Here is a 14,434-nt window from a genome sequence, read left to right on the forward strand (position 1 = left end):
AATTGCTTTTCTAGTTTTTACCAGCATGTTTTAATATTTTTTGCGTCTTCTCTTTTGGCTTTTGGCCTTTCTAAAATGGTTTTGCGACTGCTTTAACAGTAAACATGGGATATAAGATCGCGGCAAACTGGCAATAACAGTTAAGTCTACTGTTGTGAATGCTTTTTAGATTGTCAAAGTGCGATACGTTAGCAATTTCATTATTTGCTAATAAACGCAAACAGCTTCATTTAAAAGTTGGTTTTGTCTGATACAACGATGGAATGTGATTGATAAATGTTGAGAGTAGAGTTATGAATTGAATGCATATACAAGCATATGAAAGCTATTTTAGAAAGGAAGCAGAAATTCTTAAGAAACTGTTGAGCCAAAGATTGGGAGAATTATTATGTTAAAATAATGTGCGAATTAAGCTAGAAAACTAAATTCGAAAGTTAAAAATAGCATATGAAACATGGGTAAAGCATATCTTCGCAGTTTGACTTTGATTAATCTTCGGTTGAATAATGATTTATCATTTTACAGACTGTAGATTGCTTCAAAACATTTATTTAGATGTCTTATGCTATTAATCCTAATAGATTCCAATATGTTCTAGTGATATTTAGGGCAGTTGTCTGCAATTTGCCCAGGATTCTCAGAGCATGGTCACACTTTGGCATTTAACAGCACATTCCACCGGCAATTCGCATGCTGTCCAGATGGTCACATTGTATTTATTTATGCTATTTATGCTGTGCTTGTCTGCAAGGTGGGCACTGCAAGCGAATGGGAATGGAATGGAATCTGGGGGCTGCCGACGAAGCCACTCAAGAGCAAGAGCTGTGTAAGTGGGACGCAAAGAAAAAGCAAGAGAAGCAATTGAAATAAATGAGAATTGCAGCCACTTGATGTGGAGACTGAGACTGAGACTGCGGCTAATGCCCAGAGCGAGGGAGCTGGGAATGGAACTGCACAACTGTGTGACGGATTTTGAGCCAAAGGCGATGGCATTTCTAAGGCTGCTGCATTAGAGAGGGAGACAGAGAGAGAGAGATGGAACGATGGGTTAGAGAGAATCATGTCATATGGGCATAGGCTCAATGGAAGTGGGTCAACGTCCGAGCGGAGGTGTGGCGGGGGAGAAGACAACATTAAAGAAGCCCTACAATGTGCGCAAACTTTTCAAACTGGCGAAGTCACGCAATTTTCAAACATTTTTCATGCATGCTGCACAGTCATTGGTGGGGGAAGAATGGAGAGGAGGCGTGGCGGGGTCTGGTTGCGCCTTGACGCCTCTGTCTAAGTTTTGTCAACATTTATGTTGTTATTGTTATTGCTATTGATGTTTTACCTGTTGCGTGTTTGTTTTCTTTTTTCCATTTTTTTTTTTGCAAGTTTCATTTTCTAATTGGCATAATTGCGGTTGAGTTTGCTGTTGTTGCTAGATTGCATTCTCGCATGCCTCGAGTTAGGTGTGGCTCTCGTCGAGTAATGGCCAGGCCCCCACACACACACGCACACATATACATGCAGACGCCACCTGCTACCCGCTGCAAGCGTGGAGGAGAAAAACAGTTAACAAAAATTTTGTTGGCCCACATGGCGACCTTTTTATTGGTGTGTGTGTGTGTGTGTGTGTGTGTTATTTTTCCTCTAGTTTTCGTTTTAGTTTTTAATTAAAAAAATTGCATATGCTGAGCTCACTTGGCGATTTATGTTAAGCGGCGATTAGTGGCGACTGCCTCAATTTATTTTGGCTTAAACGTTACGTTGAGCCGCCTCACAACAAAAGTAAAAAAATAAAAGAGATTGCACAGCTGTGATAAATGTTGCGTCAGACAGACGGCAACAAAAAACTGGGGTAGGTTAGGGTTTGTTTTCTTGTGTGTAAATGGGGAAATGTGCTACAAATTAGATTAACTAATTAACCAAGTAGCCAACTAGAGTAGTTGTATTAAATATAATCACTTGTCATCAGCAACAGTGAAAGGTTTGAGAGAGAAAAGTTGTATTTGTATGTAGAAGTGTATTAAGCTTGCAAATACTTCGAAGCAAATGAAGTAAAATGTTTTTGAATTTTGTATAAATAAGGATGAAATAATGATATGATTATAGAGTGCATAAGATCTATAAATCTTACAAATGAACGCGTTGCAAAAATCAAGAGTAAAATCTTGAGGTAAAAGCAACAATAATAGAAATAAGTTTCTCATTTTAAAGGATGGAAGGTAATTCCAACATTTTAAGAAACAAGAACAGAAATTAAAGTCCAAAAGTTCTTAAATAAAGAAGTGCAATCTGCAACATTCTTAACGCTCAAATTTAATCGTAAAATAAGATGTTCTTAATACTAAAATGCAAAGATTTTTTGAACTTTAAAATTTCTAAATTTTTTTTCAAGATCGTACAGATTTGAACTCAAGATTTACAATCTACTTTTCAATCCTTATTTTTCATTCTGTGTGGTTGCTAAACTTATTGAAAAAATAATTATATAATAATATAAATCTCACAAATACTTAGAATCAAATATAGTGCAAAGCTACTGAACAAATAGAAACAAACTGTTATTTATTGTAACATACAGTTGTAAATATTTTCATTTGACAAGGTTATAATATAATTCAACTGCCTTGAACTAAGCCCACCTCCAAGGTGATATTTTGAAGCCAACCCACTGGGCTAACCGATCACAGCCAATTACCATAAACCACAAATAGTGTTCACTACAAAATAGTGCTTGTAACATTGATAGCCTAATGAATTCCGTGCGCCCGACTTGAAGGTGGGCATAAAATGTATCTCAGAGATACAAATAAACAGTTGCTCAGAGTTAAACCGTATGTCAGGGTTGGTGCACTTGTCATGCACTCGCACTTACACTCACTCTAGCACTCACACTCACTCTAGCACTCGCACACATTGAAACTAATTAAACAATCACAGTCGAATGTAAATTAAGCGTTTTAATGGCATTCGTAGTCTCGTATATCTTGGGCCCAACCTAGCGATAAGACCGCTCTTAAAATAAATCATTAAAGCAAACACTCAGCTGAACTCAACGAATCGCTCGATGGGGCATCGCATAGCACAACTTGTGACCTTGACAAAGTGTGTTTGTTTTTATTTTTATTTATTTATTTTTCGTCTTTCCATTGAGTGAATTGTGAGTGCATTCATTCCCACGCTCCGATGCCGCATTTGCAGCCAATAAAATTGTTAGGCAAATAAAAATTAAAGCAAGAACAAACAAGTTTTGCCGAATAGTCAACACAATTTTGAATATAATAAGCTTAAGTAAATGATATATGTATGATATAGTCAAACGACTTTCTTAGTTTTTTCTATTATATTTGAAAAACTTAGATAAAAAAAGGTTAAATATAATGAAGAAAGACTAGCAGAAACTTCGAGTTATAGCTAAAGTTAAATTATATATCTTTAAGTTAAATTATATATCTCAAGTTGAAAGTTTAAGTATAGAAGTAAATTAAAGAGATTTTTAAATGTAAGTTTTACTTGCAAAATATACAGATACAACTTATTTTGTAAATTACTATTAATCAAACGACTTCTTTACATTCACTTTGAGGCAAATAATAAGATTTAAAAATAATACGATTTTTATTACAAAAAAATTTGCTTAAAGGAAAAAACAAATAATTGAATTTGGACTTCAATCAAATTAGTTATTATATAGTCTTTTATTTATATTAGCAAATTATGTTTTATGAACTCTGTTTCAAAATTTTGATGGTTTAGACTTAGCACACGATAAATTCTTTTTGTATATGACAAAGTTGCACATGTTTATGTATTATTTTTATTTTTTTTTTTCTCTTAAAAGTTTACTACACCATAACAAAAATAATTATATATATCGCACAAAATATATTGCACAACAAAATCGTCTTAATGTTTGTCAACACAAGTCAAGAATTATCCATTGTACTTAAAAGTTGTGGTGCACAGCAACTGAAATTGTTATTTTTTTTGACATAAATCTTTCTTTGTTATTGCTGCTAAATTTTTGACAGTTTGTTGCTAATTGTTGTTTGTTTTGGGGCCCAAATGAGCGAGTACCCATGCTGATTGTATTCAAAGTTATGAGTGCTGCGCTTTTGTGTGTCAAGTGCGGAAATGATTTAAAGCCAAAACTATTTGTTCAATAATCAAGCGCATTGTAATTAATTATGCTCAAACAGGTCCAAGAAAAGTGCTTGGCCTAGGAATGGTCCAAGACAAGACAATCAAATGCTTTGTGAGTCATTTACACCATTCAAATGCGTTGTCGGCATTGTCTCTTTATGAACCACAAGACCACGCCCAGGATCCACTAAAAATATGTGTGTGTGTTTGTCCATTTAGTTTATGTATTTATTGTTGTTGTTTTGGGTAACATGTCTAAGAGCACTTAGCCCAGGTTGATGTCATAGACATCGTCATCGCCTTCTCACATATCGCATTGTATTCAAATGCATTTCGTGAATCTCATGAATAACAATGTTTTGTCCTATGAGTATGAGTTGTTAAGTACTCGTACTCAATCCATTAACATTTAACTGCTTAACAGCTTATTAATTGCATTTTCATCTTATTTAACATTTTTAAAGGCCTCTGTCAATTGATCTCATGATTCATGCAAAGATTAATCGCTTAGGAAGCGGCTAGAAAAAAGCTTTTAGTTATCGAGTAATGAATTAATAAATACTTTGAGTGTGTTGTCTGTAGACAAACCATTATTTAATACATTATAATAATACCTCAATAATTGAATAGTATTTTTCTTCATCTTCATCATTTTATATGCTACTTAGCTTTTCATTAATTGCTAGATAAATTCTTTTAAAAAACTTATATGATAATTATAGTATGTTTTAATACTGCTTCCTGTATGGGAATTCTTTGCACATTATTTACACGCATGAACATTCATAAATTAAAATTTCATTGTGTTATTTAATCTTTGAAATTATTTAAGCATTTAAATAATACATAAAGAAAATATAAATACTGAAAGAGTGATCTAAGTATTGAAACTATAATAATCTTTAGTTTAAATTAAAGTTGCGTCATAAAATCTTTCAATAATTGAATAAGACATTCTTGTCTACATAATTTTCGTACTTAAATTTACATAAGCTCTTAAGTTATTTCCCCAAAACTAACTCTGAGGATTCTTTTGACTAATGATTAGCTGTCAAATTAAAATTGTATTATTATATTCAATTATTCAATTCTGCTGAGAAAATTTTAAAATTTCATCTTAAGTCAAAATTATTAGACGAAAGGTAAATGGACCTCCGAGGCTATCAATTCCAATGTTTCGTAATTGGCTTGCTTTAATCCCTTGTAATTAATGCGAAATAGTTTAGATAATATTAGGTTTAGGTTTTGGATGGGCGGAGCACAGACCAGTGGATGTCCGTAGCTGTATGGGTATAAGTTGGATTCGTCTTAGAAGCAGCACAGTATGGATGTATTTGGACAAAAGCCAATAACATCCTGGGTGAAACGTCACGAATATCGTTTAGACACAGCAATTTAAACTATTTTAGCCGAAGTTAGGATAACACAGTGGAGATGCTTCAGTGTTTCCTTGACTCCGGACTCGTTATATTTCCTGCACTGATCACTGTTCGTGATGCCCAGCCTTAACGCATGAACAGCTATGTCAAACAGTGACTAGTTAAAATGCCGAGCATTAGCCTGCAGTCTTTAATTGAAAGCTGCAACGTACTTGGTTAAGTTGTTGTTCATTTAAGCACACAGCCTTGCAGTTTTACATGAGTTAGAGTTCCACCAGAGCTTAATGTGTTCTTCAATTTCTCTGCCAAGAGATCTCAGGGATACCGGAACATTTTGCATGCTGCTGATATTGAGCCCCACCCCCTCTTTGGCAAGGGTGTTTGCGATCTCATTCCCATCGATTCCCTGTTGGCTTGGAATAGATACGGTTGTCCGCAGATGCATTCAGCGACTTTATTGCTCTTCTACTCTTCAGGACAACCATGGTCTTGACCACATCAGAGTGTATTGATCTTATTGCAGCTTGGTTTTCAACAAATATATACTCCGGGCTAGTTCTGCAGCATTGCCAATTTCATCAATAGATAATATTGAGTTATGCAATTTTAATGCACATATACATATATGACAAATCATTGATTAATTATTTTTGATAAATAATATTGGTCATTCATATTTTATTTTTATTTAAAATCTTAAACTTTTCAGTTAAACTGATAATTTAAATAACATTAAATTTTTAATTTTGTTTTATATATGTTGTCACAAATCAAAGCTTTGATTGTTGATATTACGATTGAATATCAACTGGTTTTCTATGCTTGATTAGTAAACTGCTAAGTTTTTTTTTACAAATAATATTTCGATGAGTTGATGGTAATCTGTCGACTTATGGGGATTATCAAACACACTTGCACTCTCTCTTTCTTTATGAGATTATCAGTCGGGGGCTCGTTAGGTGACCGTCTGCAGTAATCTGCATAGGAGCAGGTCCAACTATTCCATTCACCAACTGTTGCTGAGGCCCCGAGGAAATGTACAGATGCAGTTAGCATTACGATCTGTTGTAAGCCGACTCTCTGTAGATCTCTAATGGCCGTCTTACGCGGAACTAATGATGTCGACGTTGATGTCGATGTCGATGCTGATGTCGATGTCGACCACAACAATATGCTTTGGCTTTAGCTTTGACTTATACAACAAAACTTTTACAACCTGCAGCAGAAATCGTGGAAAAGGCATTACGACAGACGGACGGCATTATAATGAAATTGAGAAAAGCAAAAAAGTTGAAAAACAAATTAATATAGTCGAGCTAAATGCTCTGGCGTTCCAGGCAGCTCATAAATAATGACTAATTGTCATATAAGAAAGAGTAATTATATAAATTATTGTAATACTAATGCAATTCTTGTATTATTCAATTGCAGAACATACTCGATAGATTCAATCCAGGTGCGAGACAGCTAATTGCGGCGGGCAAAAGTTACCTAAAAGCATTGCATGGTAAGCATCATATACTCACTCATAGGCTATATATAGTATTTTACTATACTATGCTTAACTGCGCATACAGTTAACTAATTTGTAATGCATTTCATGCAACAGGTGCCGCAACTGCCTCGCGTCTATTCAATGAAGCATTGGCCAAGATTGCGATGAACGCGCAACAAAGCGGAACGGGCGATATTGGTAAGACACCAGCAAAGGAGCGAAAGAGAGTGAGATAGAGTTCACGAGATCAAACATTGGATTCTATATCTTTGCAGGTTCAGCTTTAATGAGCGTTGTGAATGTGAACAAGGAGATTCAGGATCAACAGATGAATATTGTGAGTAAATGTCAGAGGCTAGAAATTTAAAATTACAACTATTAAACATTTTTTTAAAATTATTTCTAAGAAGAAAAAACAAATTTCAATTTCATTACTTTTAAAAATAGAAATAGAAAAAATGTAATAATATACAAACAGTTCGGGAACTGACCTGATTTTTAAGGAATTTAAATGCCCAGTATTGTGTAATTAATACGATAAATGATAACATTGTTCTGTTGTTGTTTTAACAATACACAAAAAATGTAAACTACCAACAGAATTTTAAAATTTTTATTTTTAAAATTATTTTCATAAAAAATATTTTCATAAAAATGATTAAAATGTTTTTTTTTAAATAAAATAATTATATACAACGAAAGATTGCCTACAAATTTTGCGACATTATATTCTAATTATTTTGTTGCTCTACTTTCTTTGTCAACAGCTGAAAGCCTTCTATGTGGATCTGTTGGTGCCATTGGAGACAAACTTGGAGAAGGACACAAAAGTGGTGCAGCATGAGCAGAAAAAGTTCATGCAGCAGCACAAAGTGCGCATGGAGAGCTACCAGAAGGCCGTCTCCACAATGAAGAAGCAGCGCAAGAAAAAGGCCACGCCCGAAAATACCGAAAAGGAGCTGAAAGTAAGTTCTCGCACTCAATTAAGATGTCGAAATATAAATCATATTGTATGATCATTGCAGAGTTTGCAAGTGCTGGAGGATCAGAAGAAAAAGCTCGATGTGTTCTGTGATCAAAGTTACAAGAACGTAAGTTCGTTGCCTAAGTCTTTCGTTTGAACTTCTCAGAATTCAGAATAAGAGATTAAAATTCAACAAATTTCCGGTATTTCCCGCGTTCTGCACAGGCCATGACACAGGAGCGACGTCGTTACGGTTTCGTGCTGGAGCGCCAATGTTCGATAGCCAAGCACTGGATGGCCTACCATACCACCGGCAAAACAGTAATTGATAATAATTTCGAAAATTGGCAAGAAATTGCCGCTTCTCGTGAGATTATACCGCCGGCCGCATACGAAAGCGGCTACAGCAGCAGCAACAGCAACACACGTCGTCTGGTGAGTTATGCTTGCTCCTCCTACTCCTCCTCTTTCACCTCCTCCCCAAAAAATGAATCCAACTCTAACAACTCTCTTAACTACACTCGAAGATCAGACAAGAACAAGAATAAAAAACTACCTTTAAAAGTTCCTGAAACTCGACTAAAATCGATTTCGGATAAGAGCTGCAAAACCAAGAGCAATAATTGTGGGAAACGCGAAAAAATCGGCAGCTTATGGGGAATATGAACTTGTATTCAAGTTATGGATACCTTTTATACCTGCGACTCATGGGGAAACAGAGTTGGCTGAGAGTCTGAAGTATTCAATCTAGTAGTAGTAGTTGTAGGTGTATTAAGAGATATACCAAATATAGCTTTTGGTATATTTTAGTAGTTTTCAGTATATTAATTAATATATTTTAAATTTGTGCCGAGTGAGAAGTTTATGTATGTATATGAATACTCCTACCCCATAAAAAAAATATATTTTTAATCAGCTACTACAGTCTGACTGTGCATATGAACACCTAAATCTCTGAAAATATATAAAAGATTAAGATTCCTGCAAATTTTGTTGCGGTTGGATAAACATCATATAAGTTTGTTGTTTGAGAATCTGGTGTATTTTCTGCATTTTAAATCTTATGGCATCTCGATAGTATATTAATTTTTATATATTAAGGGAAGTACAGCACTGTTTTTCTTTTATTAAAAATGGGTAGTGGGTACTTCACAGTCGAGCACGCTTGACTGAAGTTTAGTTGTTATCATTTTAAATCATAAAAGCATTTACTAACATAAGCTTTTCTTGATTGTACTTCACCTATCTTTAATTCTTGCTAATCTCTAAAACTCTCTCAACTTTCTAGGAGCGCATCAAGGACGCTGATGATGAGCAGCTGCAGCAAAGTGGACATGGTCATGGCGCCCAGTTGAAGAAATCGCGCAGCATCGACGCGCCCTACGGCGACATGCGCACACTCCACGAACGCGAGAGCCTGGTGGGCACAGCTGGCTCCGGATCGACACACTATGCACAGAACTCGCTGCCACGTGCCAAGTCTGACTTTAACTTGGCGCTGGTTGGTGCGACACCGCTGACAAGTGAGATTTACTTTAACACACTTCAAGAAATAATCATTAAGTACATATTTTTCTGCAGGCAATAAACACAAGATCATTGAGGAGCAGCTGCCACATGGCGAGCTGGAGCGCGGAGATCAGCGGCCGCTGGCCAAGGCACTTTATGCATATATGCCATCGGGAGAGAATCAGTTGTCGTTCGAAGAGGGAGATCGCATTGCGCTGGTGGGCGCCAAGGCCAAGGGCTGGCAGTTTGGTGAGAACTTGCGTACACAGCACTTTGGCTGGTTCCCGGTCGCTTACACCAATGCCGAGAGTGTGGAGCTGGCGCCATCTGGCGGTCGTCGTTACGAGAACATGCACATGAGCTATGAGCGCAATGGAAACGGAACTGGAGCTGGCGGCTTGCGCAGCTATCACGAACAGCAGCAGCAACAGTACGAGGCACAGCTGGAGTTGATGGACAGCGATGCCACCTATCGACGTCGTCGCAATCACAGTGCTGAGGAATCGTCGCCGACTCGCATGTTCGGCGACACCATCAAGCAGCAGAAGAAATATCGCTCCGGCTCGGCGGCCAATCCACGTCCCGGTCCGCCACCAACGCTGCCTGCACCCGTGCCCAATGGCCAGGGCCAGAACCAAAGCCAGAGTGCCCGCATGCTGAACAGCTCGCAGAGCTTCTGTGCCACAAACGGTGTGCCCGCTGCCGTCGAGCGGCGCAAGCAGAAGCTGCTCAATGGCGCACAGGTGAGTTAAGATTAACTCTCTTTCTACTCACCGACTGACTCGACTTGTCATCTTCCAGAGCTCCATGACCACACAGTCGTCCGGCAAGTCGGCGGCGGCGGCCAAGACTTCGCTGCACAGCAGCAACGATAGCGGATTCGCCAACGAGCCACCGCCACAGCCGGAGGTTGATTACTCCGACGAGGAGCCAGCCACACAACGTGTGCCCATACGGTATGTAAGCCAGAAATTCATTCCAATTGCTGTCGTTGTTGTTGTAGTAGCTTTTGTAGAGCAACAAATGTTTCGTTTATCAAATTACTTGGCCTAAGTTGTTGTAGAAATTAAATAAACTTCATTAGTCTGAAGAACTTAGTGCGCTAGCTAACTTTACCATTAAATCCATAGCTATCTTAGAATTTTTATTATGTAGTACCAAGTTAGTTTTCTTAAAAAGAAAATGAAAGTTATATGATGAAAAAATACTATAGTTGCTGATGCATTCTGCCGGTTTATATAATATGTGCCATGTTGAGCGCAATATTCATTCATACTTAAAGTTGCGCCTAAATATTTAAACTTCGAAAGAACTTCGGCCTTTGCCATTGATGAAGAACTTCTGTGAGAACTTCTATTATATTATAAATATATATTACATAATAAATTAATATCAATTACAATGCAATTACGCCAGCAAATGCTTTCCTTATTGCTCGACTAATTAATATCCGGTGAAATTTTATAGAATACTCTGATTTTCACTAACTATGTACAACAACAACAGCAGCAAATTGAAAGCTATAGTCAAGACAATTTTAGCAACTTGCACCTCGTTTTCGCATCGCTTTAAATTGTCACTAATTCGCGACCGTCATAAAAAAAATCCATCATAATCCAATCGAAATCGTAATCGCCCTGCTTGAACCTATTTTGAATTGATCAAATGTTTGATTTATTTGCTTTTTGCGTTTCTTTTTATTGTTCTTATGATTTCATGTTTACCATCATTATATATATATATATTTGCCTATATATATACGCTCTTTGTTGCCCTCCATCATCGTTGCATACTTTGTGCTAACCACCGCTCACCGCACCACAAAACCAACCACACCAAAACACCAACCAAACAATCCACCCACCAAAATATAAAATAAAACCTTAAGACGTCGTGCTGATACGAACACACATACTGTGCCACGCGATGTGGCATCCTGGACGCTGAGTCGCAATTTCCGCAACAGCGTCGACAGCCAGATTGACGACAAGAGTCTGCATCGCCTGAGCCGTCAGAGCGGCGGCATGGGCGGCAAAATGCGCTACGATTTGATTGCCTCCGATGATGAGATACTGCAGGCCTCTAGTGCGGGATTGAAGCGCACGAAATCGTTTTGGAAATTTGGCGGCGGACGCAGCGAGGATATTCTAGCGGGCATGTCGTTGTGGCAGCATCGCGATCTGGTCGCGGCACCCAATCTCGAGGAGATGCGTGACGAGCCACGCTCGGATGAGGATCGCGATCGCCACAGCAACGGCAATGGGAATGGGAATGGCAATGGAACTTTGACTAAATCAAACAACTCCAGCTCGTCGCAGGAGAAACAGGGACGTGGACGCAAGGACAGCATTACAAGCACCGAGATCTATGGCGATGACGATGAGAATATCTATGGCATTAGTCCAGCAATGCCACCACAGCAGCAGCAGCACCAGCAACAGCAACAGCAGCAGCAGCAGAGGAGCAGCGGTTACACGCCCAAGTCGCGCATGAAGATCATGAAGACCATTGAGATTGACATTGAGGAGCCGTCGGAGAGCGAACGTCTGAGCACGTTGCGTCGCAGTCAGCACCAGCAACAGCAGTCGGAGTATGTGCATCGCAAGCTGGACAAGCAGGGCTCGGGCTCAGCATCGATGGCATCATCGACGCCACATCACAAATCGCAAACGCTCAGCAGATCGAAGCCATCGCTGCAACAGCAGCAACAACAACAGTTTCCACACTCCACAGACGAAGGCGAGAGCGATGAACATGGCACCTTGAAGCTGAGCGATGTGAACAACTTCTTTGATGACATGCAACACGATGGCAACGGCAATCCGGGCAATCCAAATGGTGGCAATCATGGACTGGTGATGAAGACGCTCAAGCGCAAGGATATACTCAAGCAGTATTACACCAGCGAGGATGAGTCCGAGGCGGAACTGAAGTCAACCAGCTCTGATCCCTACGATTGCATTGTTATCAACGATCATCTGGTGCGCAAGGACGACAAACTGAGACGCCAGCATCATCAACAGCAACAGCAGCAGCAAATGGAATTTCATACGTTTCGCTCGTCCACATCGACGACAGCAACGAATACGCTGAAAAAGTCAAATGCCAAGGAGCAGGAGAATACGCTGACTCGCAATTCGACGGGTAATTCTGGAGCACCCACAGCGACCATCCTGCCACGCACTCGACTCCTTAAGTCGTCAGCGAGCAGCAATAACAACGGCAACAGCAGCAATCACAACAACATCAGCAACAGCAGCGCCACGCTGGAGCGCAATCTGAAGGCGCATGTGGGCAACAAAAGCTATGGTCCTTGGTATGATTTCTGGGATCAGGAGCAGCATGGCATGGCGGGGCAGAAGAACGCCAGTGCCAAGCTGAAGTGAGCCAAAGGCTTGGCGACAGAGCATAGGGAACAGCGACAGGGAAGTGGGTTGTGAGCAATGTGGTTTCGCCGTTTTCTTACCGGAGAAGAAAATGCGCCGAGCGTGGCGGCGATTAAGCAGAGAAAAAACAGAGAGAGAGAAAGAGAGAGAGAGAGAGATAAGGAGAGGGAAAACAGGTGGAGAGTGTGTAGCATACAGAGTGAGCTATTTCAACAATTTACACATTTACAGTATATATCGGTGTAATGCAGCAAATATTTTTAGACAGAGATTTTTATATTCAGACTTGCAAATAAAATAAAAATAATTCAGAGTCAGAAAAAGGACATTTCACCACAGCTTAGCTGATATGGAAAAAGTCTCACTATTTAAAATTTTTGTTAGTTTTCAGAAATAGCAATATCATAGAACCGATATGCATTGTAAATATATTTTAAATCAACTTTTGTTATGTCGAAATTACTTAGTGTTTAGTCTGCTAAAGTGTGCCAAATTTGGAATAGATACATTTTTCAAAAACCATTGATTTTTTTTCTATAGTTTTTTGCATTACTCGTATTTAAAGTTATTTTTATGATAGGAAACTGCAATCTTTTGCTCACTTATTGAAAATATGCCGAGTAGCTTCCATTTTTGGTGCCTTGCCCAACGCACAGTTCTAGTTTAAGCACAAAACATACCATATAAAACTTATATACATATCTATTCTTTACATTATGTTATGTTGTTTTTTTTTGCTTTAGTCCTAAGACACTCACGAACACACAACTGCACACACACACTCACACATATGCGTACATACGAGAAATGGGAATATTACGTATACGTTTTGTACTTATTTGCAGCAAGCGCGGTATTTATCGCATTTATTCCATAGGCTATTGAAAAACGTAATTCCCTCGTAGGACTCCCAAAACAACAACAAAAAAAACACAAAAATCGTATGTAAATTGCTGAACAATATCCCCCTTTGTAAGCGCTCTTTTTTCAGTAGTACCCTCCAGGTTATACTATGTAAACTGCTCTCGATTTCAACTCGACAAGTCCAACATTATATTGCAGCGCCTCACAATTTGCCACAATCAAGTTGCGACACACAAAGACCAACGATCGCTCTGCTCCCATGATCTATCGGAGTGTCAACAAGTAGCAACGACAGCGCAAGGTGGACTTTCTCTTATGATCGCTCCATCCAAAATCAAAAGCGGACACATTTCCCAAAAAAAAAAAATAAAAATATATAAAACAGAATAAGAAAAAGAATAAATATCAATGATAACAATATCTACATTTTATATAAATCTTAACTATAATTTTACTTATCTTAGCGTTTAGCATTAGAGCTAGAGCTAAAGTTGCTGCTCGTTTATGCCTGATTAAATGGAACTGGCAATGGATTCACAATATTCGAAGGACTTCTAGTCTTGCTTGACCAGTTCCAATTGGATTCTTGGTAGTCATTAAGTTGTATTGTTTGTTAAAAATTATAATATATATATATATTAATACTCTATGTATGTTAATGATCGAAAAATGTAAATTCAATTATTATGCTGAATAAAGCGAGAAT

General features: G+C 38.3%; 1 protein-coding gene across 4 annotated transcripts in view; it reads left to right on the forward strand.

The window, feature by feature from the left end:
* LOC132794368 (brain-specific angiogenesis inhibitor 1-associated protein 2) overlaps window positions 1-14,430 on the forward strand; it is a 41,467-nt gene extending 27,037 nt beyond the window's left edge. Inside the window, exons 3-13 of one of the 4 annotated variants that reach the window (XR_009633197.1) lie at window positions 6,942-7,017; window positions 7,120-7,203; window positions 7,281-7,342; window positions 7,773-7,970; window positions 8,031-8,096; window positions 8,195-8,404; window positions 9,258-9,492; window positions 9,551-10,221; window positions 10,280-10,434; window positions 13,710-13,805; window positions 13,869-14,019. Coding sequence is in view for 3 of the 4 variants with exons in the window: in XM_060804776.1 (XP_060660759.1) it covers window positions 6,942-7,017; window positions 7,120-7,203; window positions 7,281-7,342; window positions 7,773-7,970; window positions 8,031-8,096; window positions 8,195-8,404; window positions 9,258-9,492; window positions 9,551-10,221; window positions 10,280-10,434; window positions 11,367-12,864 (3,255 nt within the window). In the remaining variant the exon portion in view is untranslated. Of the gene's footprint in view, window positions 1-6,941; window positions 7,018-7,119; window positions 7,204-7,280; window positions 7,343-7,772; window positions 7,971-8,030; window positions 8,097-8,194; window positions 8,405-9,257; window positions 9,493-9,550; window positions 10,222-10,279; window positions 10,435-11,366 lie in introns of all 4 variants that reach the window. The other 3 variants (XM_060804777.1, XM_060804776.1, XM_060804778.1) reach the window with 3 other exon arrangements.
* Window positions 14,431-14,434: the final 4 nt, after the last annotated feature.

This window comes from Drosophila nasuta, chromosome 3, assembly GCF_023558535.2.
Source record: "Drosophila nasuta strain 15112-1781.00 chromosome 3, ASM2355853v1, whole genome shotgun sequence".
Classification (NCBI taxonomy): domain Eukaryota; kingdom Metazoa; phylum Arthropoda; class Insecta; order Diptera; family Drosophilidae; genus Drosophila; species Drosophila nasuta.